The 15,416-nt window shown below is 47.0% G+C and overlaps 2 protein-coding genes across 10 annotated transcripts in view; one reads left to right on the top strand and one right to left on the bottom strand.

Annotated features, from left to right (window-relative positions):
• The window catches only part of Cul1 (cullin 1), a 93,287-nt gene extending 88,033 nt beyond the window's left edge, over positions 1 to 5,254 (top strand). For all 3 annotated transcript variants that reach the window (XM_047560730.1, XM_047560729.1, XM_047560731.1), the window contains exons 18-22: positions 2,242 to 2,289; positions 2,366 to 2,448; positions 2,972 to 3,077; positions 3,566 to 3,679; positions 4,710 to 5,254. In XM_047560730.1, the coding sequence (XP_047416686.1) occupies positions 2,242 to 2,289; positions 2,366 to 2,448; positions 2,972 to 3,077; positions 3,566 to 3,679; positions 4,710 to 4,790 (432 nt within the window). In that variant the 3' untranslated portion in view covers positions 4,791 to 5,254. The remainder of the gene's footprint in view (positions 1 to 2,241; positions 2,290 to 2,365; positions 2,449 to 2,971; positions 3,078 to 3,565; positions 3,680 to 4,709) is intronic.
• Positions 5,255 to 10,366: 5,112 nt separating this feature from the next.
• Positions 10,367 to 15,416, bottom strand: part of Ezh2 (enhancer of zeste 2 polycomb repressive complex 2 subunit) — a 74,965-nt gene continuing 69,915 nt past the window's right edge. For all 7 annotated transcript variants that reach the window (XM_047562311.1, XM_047562314.1, XM_047562313.1 and 4 more), the window contains 5 exons: positions 13,695 to 13,790; positions 12,969 to 13,050; positions 11,998 to 12,078; positions 11,764 to 11,848; positions 10,367 to 10,684 (listed from right to left, as the gene is read on the bottom strand). In XM_047562311.1, the coding sequence (XP_047418267.1) occupies positions 10,624 to 10,684; positions 11,764 to 11,848; positions 11,998 to 12,078; positions 12,969 to 13,050; positions 13,695 to 13,790 (405 nt within the window). In that variant the 3' untranslated portion in view covers positions 10,367 to 10,623. The remainder of the gene's footprint in view (positions 10,685 to 11,763; positions 11,849 to 11,997; positions 12,079 to 12,968; positions 13,051 to 13,694; positions 13,791 to 15,416) is intronic.

The following is a 15,416-nucleotide window of genomic DNA, read 5'->3' as shown; positions in this document are numbered from 1 at the left end:
TTGGGCCTTGGATTTGGAGTCTGTGGGGAGAATGGGCGAGGCCTGCGCAGCAGTCGTGGTGGTTGTGGTCGGTCAGCTGGATCACAGCCCAGTGGACAGAACGCCCACCCCTGACCAGCTTTTAACCTCTTTTCAACTAGACTTTTCTTACCTAGATTAAGTTTTCACTTAATTTTAGTAGTATTCTTTCCATTAAAAGAATGGAACTTATTGAGACATATTTTAAATATTATGAAATTTCACATAACATAAAATTCACCATTTCAGAGGTTGTTGGTGTGTTCACAGCCATCACAACTGTCCAGTTCCAGGACCTTTCCAACCTGAGAGACCTGCCGTACCTGTTAGCAGTGGTGGCACTGACCACAGAGGCGTGCATTTATTTTCTGGATCCTCAGTTCTTTCCAGTGATCCCGTGTCCCTTAGCCAGACCACACTGTCTTGATCACTGTTGTTTATCGTAAGGTTTGAAATTGAGACCTGCAACTTTTTTCCAATTTTTCAAGATTATATTGGCTCTTCTGAGGCCCTTATATTGTCATATGAATTCAGGATCAGATTGTTCATTTCTACAGAAAAGGGACAGTTGAGATTTTGACAGGGATTACACCAGATCTGAAGATTGCATTGGGGAATATTACCACCTCAGCAATTTTGACTCTTCCAGTCTGAGTATGGAATTTCCTTCCATCTGGTTAGGCTCTCTAGTTTCTTTCAACTGTGCTTCATAGTTTTCAGTATGTGAGTCTTGCATTTAGTTGAATTTATTCCTAGATGTTATTCTGACACTATTGTGGAATCTTTATCTGGATCTCACTGATTGCTCCTTGCTAGTGTTGGCTGTCAGGCGTGGATCTCACACCTTGCTTGACTCACTCACCAGCTTTAATCACTTGTGGTGGTCTGTAGGGTTTTTAAATATCATCTGCAGATACAGACAAGTTTCAGATTTCAAATTTTTGGATTTGGGATGCTCAACCAGTACAGTCTGTGTAAATATTTCAAAATCTAAAACATTCTGAAATTTGAATACTTCTCCCAGGTATTTCAGAAGAGCGGTTCTCAGGCCTTGTTTTCTGGAGGAGTTTTGTATTATAGTCATAAAGGATATCTGCCATTTCCTGGTGACGGTTATCTCGTTTGGGGGTCAGGTTAATATGGGCTTATAGAAAGTGAGGAGAGTCATTTATTTTATTATCATTCTTAAAATTTGTCCCAAGTACATCTCAGTTTCTGATAACCAGATGGTTTACTCCTTGGTACGTAGGAGTCTTTACTGCTTCCTCCATCGTTGCATCAGAATGAGGAGACTGAAATTCAGTTGGAGGCTAAGGTTCCCTCCCCTGCCGCCGCTGCTGCTAGACATCTTTTCTGATCAAGGCCATACCAGTCTTTACTCATTTTCAGTATTAGAATACTTGTGGGGCTGTGGCTGTTCTCTTCTCTGCCCTAGCCATAGTTGGCACTTCCAGGCCAGTTACTAGACTAGAAGCCTCTTGACCTGCCTGCCTTAGCTGTGTATCCTCAGGCCAGGTCACCCATTATGGTGTGGGCAGGACCTTAGTTCATGCACGTCAACAGTCCAGGGAGTGGTGGGATGCCCAGGCTGATGGTACCCTTAGGTTCCAAGGGATCATAAAACTGGGAAGTGACTAGATCATTCACTGTTAGGGAATGAGAGGCCACACGATGCTTAGGGTCACCGAAGCCAAGTTGGCAGCAAGTCACCTGCCACTGAACCCCAGCCTATTCATGAACAGAACATTTTTGTCCAGTCCTGCTGGAGTGTTTGGTGGGTCTTTGTCATGGTGGGGTGTGTAGCTCCGTGGTGTGAGCACTGGGCTGGCACATGTAAGACCCGAGGTTTATTCCCAGCACCACAAAATGAAAAACAGACTCCTTTTGCAGTGAGCAGTGTCTAAGATGAACTGTCAGGCACTTAAGAGGGGAAAGTTTCCTGTAGCTGTAATGGATGCAATGAGCTGTGCATTGTTTTTGATACTTACTTGTGACAGAACGGTTATTATTGGTGACCAAGGGATGATTCTTCTCTTCCTAAGGGTGGGAAAGTAAGGAATTAGAGCCCCTCTAAGAAGCACTGTTTTTCTTCCTCCTCTAGACACATTCTTCTTTCGGGATGGTCATTCTGTGGAAGGATGGGCTATGGGATTGCCGTGGTGGCTCCTGCAGACGACAGAGCCTGTTCTCTTTAGCTCACTTTCTTCCTCTCTTCGATTGCAGGACATTCTGGCACAGGTGCTGCAGATTTTATTGAAGTCGAAGTTACTGGTATGTTTGTGCACTTTGTACACTCAGCTAGTCGTCTGGTGCTGAGGTCCTTAGACTCATGGTGGTTTCCCTGCAGGTCCTGGAGGACGAAAACGCAAATGTTGATGAGGTGGAGTTGAAGCCGGACACCTTGATAAAGTTATACCTTGGCTATAAGAAGTAAGGGAAGCCCACTGAACAGCTGGGCCGAGAGCAAAGATTGAGTCCCTGGCCCTGGGGTTTGTTTCTCGGTATTACAAACTGAGGGAGACAGCAGTCAGCGCAGGGCTGGGTGTGGCCAGCCCCACAGCCTGCGGTGGCCTTGGATTCTGTTGGCACCCTAGATGCTTCATTGGATGCTGAGTTTTGGTCTTTTCCTTATTTGGAAAATGCCTTTTTAAATGACTCATCCAGAACATTTGGGCCTGTATGTCCAAGTGTCTTGGTTTCATCTCCTTTGGGGGCACAGATCAAGAACCTGGATGTCCTGTGGTAATGTGTTGCCACTAGTTGTCCCTGTTACTGGCAGAGCAGGAGGCCACCCATGATGTCACACGTGGTATTCAAGGAGGACATTTGCCAGCCAAGGTGGAAGGCGTGTCACCCCCTCAGCCCTGCCTGGGATGAGGGAGGCAGATACGATGCAGGCTTCCTCACCACCACTTGGGAGAGAAGTGATTGGGTTCTTGGGTTTTCTTGACAGTAAGAAGTTGAGGGTTAACATCAACGTGCCGATGAAAACTGAACAGAAGCAAGAACAAGAAACCACACACAAAAACATCGAGGAAGACCGCAAACTCCTGATTCAGGTGACTGAATGTGGCAGGGCTGAGGGGCATGCAGTGATGGCGATTGGCTGCCAGGATGCCACAGTTCTGTGATGGCCGGAGAGGAGAGTCCTGGAGCCAGGCCTTGGTGTCCAGGGATGAGGTCTCGGTGTCCCCAGGCAACGTGGCACAGCCCTCTGGCCCTCAGTGTCGGAAAGCACATAAGCGCAGCAGAGTAAACAAGACGAGAGGGAAGGAGAGCCACTTGAGGGGAGGACAGCAGCGTCTGTGGCCTCAAAGACTGTTGTTAAGGTTGTCATGAGAGCCAGGCATTTACGTTAGTTAGGGGAGAGTCGAAAGGTGGGCAGGTAGAACTGGCTCCCCAGCCCCTCTCACCTGCAGGACACCTGTGCCGTGGGAAACTGCATCTGTGCGCAGACGCAGGGTGTGGGCAGCCTCGACGCGGTCACCCTTAACTCCAGTGCTCAGCTTGGCAGCTCACAGCACCCATTTGCATGCTCTGTTCGCAGGCGGCCATCGTGAGGATCATGAAGATGAGGAAGGTCCTGAAGCACCAGCAGCTGCTCGGCGAGGTCCTCACTCAGCTGTCCTCCAGGTTCAAGCCTCGGGTCCCAGTGATCAAGGTACCAGCACGCGGCAGGCTTCCCCTGCTGAGGAAGAGGGAGAGCTGGATTAATTGCTGGCTCATGGAGGAGGCAGGCACTGGCTTATTCAGGTGTAACAGTTAAACAAAAGAAGTAAATCCATGTTGACATTTTCTTGAATCTTTATACAGAGAAGTACACAGTAAGTATACAGCTGGGCGATTTTCAAAAAAATGCAGTTGTGTCATTGGCACCCAGACGAGCAGTAGGTCACCAGCATCCCAGAAGCACCCCCCACCCAGCCGGAGTCGGCCGGTACCTGTGCTTCACCCAGCAAACCACTGTCCGTCTGACCTCTCATACCGAGAGGCAGCCGGCCTCGTTTTGAACCACAAGAAGTGGTTTTTAGAACACGTTGGCTCGGTGTCCAGTGCAGGGGCCATGGAGGCGGCAGCGTCCAGCAGTCACATCCACTCCTCCCCACCCAGGTGCCCATCGCCTGAGCACACCACCTTCGTTCGTCTTGCCTGCTATTGATTGACATTTGGCCTATTTCTAATTGAGCTTGTTTAAATAGAAACTTAGCAGGTCTTTCCTCTTCTGAAACCACTTGGATAGGTCGTAGGCCACGGAGAGGCTCAGAGGGTGGCAAGGAAGGCGCCTCCCCAGCAGTCAGGAGGCCACGTGGCTCCCAGAGTCACTTCCGCACAGGTGCCAGTGCGCCTGATCTCCTATGAGACCAAGTCCCACCCAAGAGGCAGCCAGACTCTGCTAGAAAGGGAAGTCCCAGAGGTTCTGCGCCCCATGACACCAGTTGCTGGGGGCGGTGGGGGCCCAGGACTGGCTCTGGAGAAGACTGAGTCACCAGATGTGCTGAAGGGATTCCACCAGGGAAGGCAGTGTCTGAGCTGCCTGCATGTAGAGTGTGCTAAGCAGATACAAGGGCGAATGTGCCCTCTGCTGAGCTTCCGAGGCAGGGTGGGCCTTGGTGGGGCGGCCTCTGTTCTGATGGTGACTCGTGTTTTTCCTCCCCTTTCACTCCCTCTTCCTTTTCTAACATAATGCCCAGAAATGCATTGACATTCTGATTGAGAAGGAATATTTGGAGCGAGTCGATGGTGAAAAGGACACCTACAGTTACTTGGCTTAACCCTTCTAGAAGGGTCTGCACGACCCGCAGCAAACGAATAGTTCTGATGGAGAGATGGAAACAAGTCAAGTTCATAGCAGCCAGCCTGCCGCCATTTGGACCTCCCTTTTTAAAACTGAGACCAAGACTCCCATCATCTGGTCTCGGATTTACAGCAGAACTGCTCAGGACTGATACATTTCAAGTCTGTAAATACGGACACCAACGCCATTTAACCTAATTTAAGAACAGAGGGGAACTGAACCTTTCATGCTGAGGGCTGCATGCTACTGCGTTTAAATCCATACATTGGCTACCTGATTAGCAGCTGTCGTCCAAGGCAGCGCCTGTAATGTTGGCAGCACTTTGAGAGCAAGTCTGAATGGACCCACGTGTAATCTGCTATGAAAAACCATTTGTATAGTGTGTTTCATTTTTTAATGTGTGAAAATAAAGAAAATTAAAGGATTTCTGTACAAGTTGCATTTGGTTTTGTTTTAAGTTTTACTAATTTCTATATGTAAATAAAAGATATAATGATTGTGCAAATGTATATTCCCAGTGTCTTCCTGTAGTCTCAAAGGGCTGCATCCTGGATTGAGAACGGAAGATCCTACCAAGCTCCTTGTAATTTGTTTAACACCCTCACTTGTTTCTGAGACTCCTGTGACTTGAACGCAGCGTGAGCTTTGGTGACCACAGGGCCGGCTGGCTGACCCTGTGAGGACTGCACAGGTCAATCCTCTGCTGAGGGCTAGATTGTCACTGGGAAGCAGAGGAACTGAGATCTGGAGGGCAGCTGGCCAGGGCTCTGTGGTGTCCCATCTCCACTGCCAAATCTGATGGGTCAGCAGGACATGATGAGTTAGGGGCACCACCTCCTCTTCAGGGAGGATGGAGTACTGGCCCCATCACGTCCCCAGAGGAGACCTCAAACTGGGCTTCAGACTGCACACCCAGCTGGGGCCAGGTCCTGGGTGTGCGCCACCCCTCAGCGACTGCTGTACCATCTGCTCCTCACTAGCTTCCTCCTTGTTTCGTGTCCTCAGGTCTGGTTTTCGCTCATTTCCTGGCTAGAAGAATGGAGAGGAGGTGGCAGGGGGCTCCCTAGCCCGGCTTCGCTCCATTACTTTGGTTTTCCTCACGGAAGCCCAGAACGTCGTCTCACAGGTTTTTTAGTAAATACGTGGACATCCTCAGCGGCTCCCCTTTACCAAGGTCAGGTGAGCAGAGGGGAGGAGGCATAGCTGACAGGCGGGCAGTAGTGCTTGGGGCTCCTCCGAACCCATCAGGCGCTTAATGCTCATGATGGTGGGCACACTGAGTGTGTCCCCTGCAGTAGGCAAACCAGGTACAAAGCCACAGAGGGACCAGCTGCAGACCCTGCCTTCCCTCCAACCCTCAGGTGCCCTTGGGTTCAGGGGGATGACTGGAGAGCCGCCCACTAGTGCTGAACTGGGAGTGGCGCCTGAGCTCGCTTCCCCTTGTTAACGGTTCCTTGTCTGTCTCTGGGACAAGTGATGCAGAGAAACAACCACCTTTGAGAATTCGGGTGTGATAGGAAAGATCCTCATGCCGGAGTGAGCACACCCTGGAAAGTGCCTTGGTTCTGCAGATGTTCCTAAAGGTAGCTCTGCGGAACCCGCGAAGGGACGGCTATGGCAGGCACCAGGTCCATCTGTCTGCAGACCCATATTTTGACCTGCCTCCTTCACACTGGATAAATGTGGAAAGGAAGGGCAATTCTAGGTCCTTTGCCTGGACCTACCAGGCCAGAAGAATCGAACTCCAGTGAGTCACCTTTAGGCCCAAATGGTTGCTTAACGGATTTCCAGCATTTCTCATTAAGTAGAAAAGCACATTCTATGGAGTTTCCTTTCCAGGGCCACCTAGTAAAGAGCAGTTCTGTAGCTGCGTGGAGGCAGAGGCCTGGTGCTCTGCTGTGCAGTCCACAGGGAAGTCTGCACCCTGCTCTCGGGAGTGACCTGGACTAGCTTTGTCAGTTGGCAACCCACAGGGGTGTCGCCTCCCCACACCAAGGGATTTGCAACCCTTCTTATCTACGTCTCACTTGTAATTATTGCCCTGATATTGTCAGTGCAATCTGGCCTTCTGAGTTACTATTAACTAGCCATACTTATGGGGAAAAAATTTTCATAGAATTATCTAAGCCCAGTATGGCTTAACCCTCATCTCAAGAACTACCTGTATCATGGCTCTTGCCTCAGAGACCAGGGGGAGCCTTTTTATAAGACTTCTAATGCTTCTGGGCAGTGATGTCTGCAGCTGGATGCTACAGTGGGAGCCTATGCAGTGGGTGTCATGCATTGTTTTGGGGGGGATCCCAGGGATTGAACTCAGGGGCACGCTACCACTGAGCCATATCCCCAGCCCTATTTTGTATTTTATTTAGAGATAGGGTCTCACTGAATTGTTTAGCACCTCACTTTTGCTGAGGCTGGCTTTGAACTTTCGATCCTCCTGCCTCAGCCTCCCCAGCCACTGGGATTACAGGCATGCACCACTGTGCCTGTTACCACTCAACGGTGTTATATTTTCTTGGAATTAAGTCCCAAAAGGTTGGAAACAAAGTATCAAGGCAACAAAAATTTATTTTTCATCTGTTACTTTACCTCCTTGATAAATATATGTTCAGCCTTTAGGGGATGCTGAACAAAATCAGTTTCTGGTCTTATCAGTTTGGCTTTGAACTAAGACAAAGTCCCAGGGGAGCATTTCCTCTACCCTAAAGACCACGCCAGCCTCAGCAGCTTGGAAGCCTGGCAGATTCTGCTGGTGGGGCTCTGTTGTCATGCTTGTGTAGACTTGGACTGTTAGCCAGGCCCACTAAAGTATAGGAATTTGAACAGTAACCCAAGAAAAGGGTTAGAGAAGAATAGCAGCTATAGGAGCAACAGGTACCTGAAATCCAAAATACTTGGGGGCACTTTAAGATGTTTATAATTTTCCTCTTAAATCTAGGATTTGCCACCTGGTTGGGGGTGGGGATGGTTACTTTTAAAATCTGTTTGAATTAAATTCTCCTTCTGATAAACTTTTTTTTTAAAGAATTATGGTAACTTTGGTTGACTATTTATACCTTTAATCTCACTTTGCTGTTTCATGCACCTGTTCCTGAGGCAGACCAAACAGACTTCCTCTTAATAGGTAAGTATGGACACTACTGGTGTCTGTGCAGCCCTAACTGGAATCATTTTTAACAAAGGGCTGGGTATATAAGCAAGCATTCATTTCTACTAATTCCAATAAGATTTCAAGGGCTGGGGAGATAGCTCAGCTGGTAGAGCGCTTGCCTTGCAAGCACAAGGCCCTGGGTTCGATCCCCGGTACCGCAAAAAAAAAAAAAAAAAAAAAAAAAATTTCAAATAATACTTTGAAATAATACTTAGGCTCCTTGGAAATGTTCACATCCCAATCCTTTTCTGGGGGAAGGGGCAGTGTGGGTATTGAGCCCAGGGCCTTGTGCATGCTGAGCCACATCCCCAGCCCTGGTTCCAGTCTCATCTTAATGACCTGTCTGCATGCTCACATCACACACTCGCTTGCTCACGTAGACTGACTGGTGGGGGTTGCTGAGCAGCTCCTGAGGCCTTGGTGCCCAGCAACAGTCACTCATCTGACCAGGGTCAAAGCCCTGCCATCTTGGGCAGAGGGGAAAGCAGGACTCAAGTGGATATACCATGAGGGCTGGCTGGAGCTGCAGGGAGTCAACAACACTGGAAAACAAGCAGCAGCTCTAGGTGACTGACTAGAATCATGTTGTTTTTTCCACACGAATTACAAAAGTCTGGATTGGAAAGAACTTCCACAGAAGTGTCACTCTGGTGCCCTGACCTTCGCCTGAGGGTGAGGTGCTGCCTGACCAGCACCAGGCCCCACGTCTAGTCTAGGTTTTCCACGCACTGCACACAGGTGCCCAAGTCTACCACCGACTGGACCTGGTTTAACATGACCTCCAGTGTATCAAATAGGGATCATGTCAAACGTTTCTAGCTGTTGAAAACACGAGGAGAGCACAGTTCAGGATATAAAAGCTTGCTGGACACCAAGAGCATACCAGATACTGCTCCCTGGGCCTAACTCGCACCTTCTGATGCACGTGGGGCTCTGCCATATTAAGCAGTTTACTCATCTCAAGCACTTACCCCCCAGCTATCTGCATCAGGGGATGGGTGGGAGCCATGCTGGCTGGAATGAGCTGAAGGTAGATGTTACTGGGGCCAAATAATCTTTGAGGTGTCCTGAACAGGCCCAGGTGTTAATGAACACATGAGCCCATTTGCATATGTCTCAGCAAGGTTGTTTATCTAAAGGAAAAACTACCTAAACAATAATAAAGCAACCGCCTCTTCAGGGGCTAAATGGCTGCCCACTTTGCTCATGACGGTGCCGAAGGTGGAACAAGAGGCAACCACGGTGGGGGACTGGAACCCCCATTTTATTTGAACCAGTCAGCAGCAGTCTATGGAGTGCCATGTATGGCCCCCTTTCAGGGGAGAGGATCATTAGACAAATTATGTCAACACTGTCACTAGAAAACTGGAAAAGGCAAGTGCAACACGTGTGAGGCTGGAGTTCAAGGCCAGGTGTTCACACTGCTGCAATCAAAGGACTCAGTTGCTACGACCTGTACACTGATGTGACAGAAAGCAGAGGACGTCTAGCAAACAGGGAAAAGGTGAGTCAGGTTAATCAGGTTTCACATTAAATATTACCCTGTTACTGAAAAAAATTACATCCAGCTGTAGAAAAGGCAATGTGGTGCCAAATAATGACACACCGTAGACCCATGTGAATCACTGTGAGGGGCCTCATGACAACCAGTGCATCTGGGAGGGTGCCGAGAAGTCACCGCTTCTGCTGAGACCACAAGAGGTACAGGAACCCCGTCCTTGGAGAGGACTGCTGGTTTAACTCCTTCAAGATGGAGAACCACCGTGTGGCTGTGTTTGTCAACTGCAGGTAGGTCAGGAGTCCCAGGTAACACTGCTGGGCTTCCAGGTATCCAGATGTATGCAGCCACTTAGGAGAACCCAGTTCAGTCACTCTGGGTGTGGAGCTGCACACCTGTAGCCCCAGCCACTTGGAAGACTGAGGCCTCACCAAGACCCTGTCTCAAAATACAAAGGGCTGAGGATGCAGCTCAGTGGCACAGGTCCCCTGGGATCAACCCCAGTACCTTTTGAAAAAACAAAGTTTAATTCTTGTCACTTAAGAGAACTGAATCAGGTTAATTTTTTCACAGCTGTTTGGGACATATCCCACCCTGGCCTTTTGTAAGATCAAGCTCTTCACAGGAATCCCAGGATGTCAGTGTTACTCATAGTATCTCTTCTATATATTTGCAGATGCTATTAACAATTAGAGTATTGCTGGACAAACTGTTATGCTATAATATAATCTATAAATATGTATTTAGTAATAGGCAAATTAATGACTGCCTAAGATGCCAACAGGCAATACTAAGTCAAGAGTGATAAGCAACTACAGCATCAAGGAGTAATGGTGTAGCCATTCCCAGTGGGACAGTCCTTTCCCAGAGTAGACGCTTGATGACAGCTGACAAGAAGAAGTTCAAGTATTCTTTATTCAAAGTTGAAAAATGTACCATACTGCATTATTGCAAAAATTCACTGGTACAAAACACTTTGCAGCTGGTGAAAAGGCAATAAAAAGTTGATTTTTATACTCATTACTATAAATTACTGTTACAGTACTTTGCAAATTTAGAATTCTCAAACTGCATTTTCTTTTTCTAAATTGCCCACAGTACTCGAGGTTCCTGAAGCTAAGGCAGCTGTTTCAGAGGAGAGGGAAGAGGAGGTAGCAGAGGTCAAGGGATTTCCATTTCTCTTTCGATGCCCACATACTTCAGGGCATCAGCCTGGCTGTATCTGAAATGACACGAAAAAGGAAATGACCACGTAGCCAACACGTGTGAGATGGACACACCCCAATTACACAGCTGCAGGTGGGAAAGCTGTGCCGCTGGTCATCTAGGTGAGACGCTACCACATTCTGAAGCGGACAAGCCCACGACTACAAGAGTTCCTCCAGCCTTCCTCCGGCCCTCCCGGGACCTTGGCAAACTGCCCCAGGGGCAGCTCCGCATCATGGAACTAATACTGAGAAAGCAAAAGGGAGAGAGAACCATGATCTGTGAAGATCTGAAGCCCCTACTAAACAGGGCGCGAACGGCTGCCCTCTGAACTCTAGCACATGCCAAGGCACTTCTGAATCCCACCAGTGGGTGGAGCCTCCAGCCACCCTCAACTGGGACACTGGCAGTTTTGCCTCCCACCCCAAAACTGCCCACTGCACTTGCTCAAAGTGAGCATGGAATGAAGCTGCTAGCAGGAGAGGATGGTTACTGGAATCGTGTGGGTGTCATTCAGTTCTCCTGTGCCCATGCGGCAGGCTGCCACCAGAACCAGGAACACCAGGAACATGGGGGGCCCCACTATATTCAGTCTCAGGCATTCTTTAGAAATCTTCATCTGATCACATGTAAATAAATATTAAATGTCACATTTACCCCAGAGTCTGATGGTGTAAACCAGCAGCCCTCAGGCCTGAGGGGCTGCTTGTCCCACTACCTCAACAGCTTCTCCCCTGGAAAGGACCCACAAGATAACCAGGTAGCTATCTGCCACAGTGCCTGACTTTTGAAGTATTAATGATGTATTACAAGCGTGTTGATGCTTATGTGACCTGGAATGGTCCCAGCTGTCAACAAGGTGAGAAACAGGCCTTTCTGCATGAATTTTATTGTATTCGTAAATAAGCATTACTTGTATAATTAATACGAGGGCAGCATAAGCAGCTCCCCAACCATGCTCAAAGCAGTGACTGACCGTCAAAAAAGAATGACCCTCTGGCAGATCTACCAAAGACTGAAAAACAGCTTTTGTACACAGTCCATAAGACAGGTTCAAAAAGCTCTTAGAGCACTCTAGAAATGTACTTTACCAACCTGTAGTCAAAAAACAGCTCTTCACCAGTCTGGATGGCTCTCTTAGCAAAGATGCCTATCCTGTGATCGCCATTAACCATCATAACTGGAAGGAGAGACACAGGTGAGTGGGCAGCTAGCACAGAGGCAGGCCAGGAGGTTAATAAAACAACATGTTCATAGAACAGACTGCCCAGAATTCCAGCCCATTATCCCTGGACCGCACAGGGAATTCTAAGTTCATAAAATACGTACCTTTTGCATAGCAGTTAGGATTTACTGAATGATTTGCAAAACGAATTTTGTTACCCTTGCGGGTTGCATCCACCACAAAATCTAAAGAGAAAAAGCAATCACAACCCAGTGAATCATTTCAGTTATAATGTTATGATTCTGGAAATAACTGATTACAGTTCTTCAGAGTATGAATGACTTATTTGCTTTTGAAGTCAACCCATTCAGTATAAATGGCATTTGGAAGAAAATGCTGTTCTAGTTTAGAATTCATCCTTGATAATGTAAGATGACTGACGGTCTCAAATGCTATCATTCCAAGTAAAACACGGTCAGGAAATGTAATCTAAATTTCCTCCCACATCAAGAACAGGCATTTTCACATTTAAAATTCTACAAATGTTGTGATGGAACTCATTAATAGGACACAACGGCTCTTCTACTTGGTCCAGCTGACGGGTTCGAATCTCTCACATCGAGCACACCTGCATCTTTGCATAACCCCACTACAGACGCTCACCGCCACAGCTAGAAAAGGAGCAGCCACCATTCTCATAGTCTGTGGATAACGTCTGGGGAAAGTCTGGGAGGTGCTTCCAATCCGGTGCTCCCCACCCTTTCCAGTCAGAAGTAAGATCGGAAGTGTGCTGCACTGATCTGTTCAACCCTCAAGTTCTTTGTATCCCTGCTGCTCTTGCTTCCTTGGTGTTTCAAGTATGGCTCCTCAGAGCCAGTCTGAGGCAGCCCCAACCCACAGATGGTGGGATTGCAGAGACTGATTCCTATATCCATCTGCTCCCTGAGAAATTACCCTGCTCCAGTTCCTTTTAAGCAGGCAACCTCACCTGAACCAGATGAGGGATCAGGAGTTGCTCCTCGGGATCCCTCCTCCAGGCACCCTGATGCCTCTGACTTCATTTCCAATGCTCAGCCAGCAGAAGGCTCCCAAACAAACTCAAAAGGACTAAATGCCTTATATCTGAGAGACTTACCATTGTTCAAGTTGAACAGAAAGCTGCACATGTATTTATCATACACTTTCCCTCTTCTGTCTGCTTCATCTTGAGAAATAATCTAAAAAGACACAGGAAGAAATGTCTTTAGAGTAGGTGATTAGGCCTGGTAGAACTAACGAGAGTGCAAGAGAACATTGGACCGTCTTGGGAAGACTCCAAAAGGTGTCACTATTGCCAATCTCTTCTCCATTCAGTCTGCACACTGATTAAAATCAAAGGTATTTCCATATGGAAGGTAATTATGCTTGGAAAAAAGTGTTTAAAGAAAAAAAAAAAAAGAGTAAACAATATAAACTACAGCTTCAATGCCCAACAGTTTTTTCCCCAAGCCCTACAACTAAAAAGGTAGGCTATTAATGACGCTATTATTTTGAGGTCCTTGTCAACAATTTTGTAGATTAAGATAGACAGACTCAACATAGCAAAGCTTGTTCCCTATCTTGTCCCCAAGTGATAAAAATATGACCTACAACTAAAGCAGGACTGTTACTAAACAAACCAATTCACAAGCATGAAATAAGCCCAACCTGCAAAGCATTTTATATTAGTTCATTAGTCAAACACAGTGGACTGGCTGGGGTTGTGTCTCAGCAGTAGAACAACTCGCCTAGCACGTGTGAGGCCCTGGGTACGATTCTCAGCGCCACATGCTCTTATAAAGAGAGGCACCTGAACGCAGGTGATTAGCATGCCGTGACTTACCTCTCCACAGTATTCCGAGATGAATTCATTTTTCTGTACAGGATCTTTGATAAAAATCCCCCAGCCTGCCACATCAGATGGTGCCAGCAGTAAATGCTAGAGAATAAAACAATCACATAATCAAAAAAAGAGAGACAAAGAATGAAAACAAAGCTATCATCAGAGAAACAACTCAGTACACAAGAAGATTTAGTAAGTATGAAAACATTAAATTGGTACATGTCTGTAATCCCAGTGACTCAGGAGGCTAAGGGAAGAGGATTGCAAGTTCAAGCACAGCCTCATGGATTTAGTGAGGACCTGCACAACTTAGCAAGACCCTGTCTGAAAATAAAAAGGGCTGGGAATGTGGCTCAGTGGTAAGTGCCCCTGGGTTCAGTCCCCAGTACCACCAAAAAAACCCGAAAACCACAATATCTGAGTATGGCCAGCAAACTACAAAAATAATGTTATGTTTTTTTAAAATAGAGGAAAAGTAAAATATCCAACTATCCTCCGCCTTACACAAAAATGCCCTCTGGAGTTACGGCTCTCCTCTGGCAGTAGTGAATGTGAGGACTGCTGCACATTTACTTCCCCCTTTCAGTCCTTGACTCCTTGAGTGATTCACTTTCAACCTGAACTTATTATATGAGGACACTAACAATTCTCTCCACGCCTTTTCCTCCACTTTCCTTCTATTACTAATTCAAGTCCCCAGCACATTCTGGTTCTTCACTGGTGTTCTTTCCTCTGGAGACCCTGACATTTCCTCCCTGATAGATTTCTTTTGGATTTGTTCTTCGCAGCACTTCCTCCTCATGATAACATGAAAAACTGTCATGAAGTAGTTCTCTAACCTCATCAGTCCTGCATCTTACTTGTGATAGAGAGTGCCAAGATGCCACTGCTGTCAACTGCTTGGTTAAGAATTGGTTTCCAAACACTGACTTTTCATTATGGCTCATGCTTTCATTCAGAATCTTTGTGTGATCTTTAAAAGGCTTCCTTGTCATCCAAACTTCTGATCTATTCCTATTTGGGTTCATTCTCCATTCACCTGTCAAAATTACCCAAATAAGTTAATTTCTGATCAGGAGACTAACTAACTATTACTATGTAAATGAAAACCAGTGGGTAAAAGTATCTATATAGTTTTCTGTTTTGAGAGGTAAAAGATGTTAACAAGGAGAACTTATCAGTAGGAACAGGATCACCATTTTCTGAACAAGCAAGGGAGGAGAGCGTCCTACAATGGCAAGCAGAGTAGGGCTTAGGAGACCTTTAGGTCTGAACAGGTGCATCCCAACTAACTGAGCCAGCATCACTGTGACCTGTTAATCTGAACAGGTAAGCAGCCACCTAGAGAAAATGATCCAAATGCCTACAAAGAAAACCACCCTGCACCACTAATGCAGGTCAGATCTGCAACGAACACAGATGTTGGTTCAAAGACACAAGGGAAGAAAAACAAGAGGAATGTTTTGCCGAGGGCAGGATTTCTTTAAAAAAAAAAAAAAAAAAAAAAAAAAAAAAAGTGGGGGAGGACCTCCTAACAGCGGGGTGATCTCAATCAGGTAATGGTTCAACCACCTGAAATGTGCCTACATCACACAAGTAGAAGAGCAAGTAAGGGTGCAGAGGTCAGCAGCAAGGAGTTTGGGGTCACAGCACCCAGGATTCAGCCCCTACTCCTTGACGCAAGTCTTGTGTCCTGATCTACGAAATGGGGTTAACAGTTAT

The sequence above is a fragment of the Sciurus carolinensis genome, chromosome 8 (genome assembly GCF_902686445.1).
Source record: "Sciurus carolinensis chromosome 8, mSciCar1.2, whole genome shotgun sequence".
Classification (NCBI taxonomy): domain Eukaryota; kingdom Metazoa; phylum Chordata; class Mammalia; order Rodentia; family Sciuridae; genus Sciurus; species Sciurus carolinensis.
Note: the sequence above shows the minus strand (reverse complement) of the source record. Positions and strands in the feature narration are given on the sequence as shown.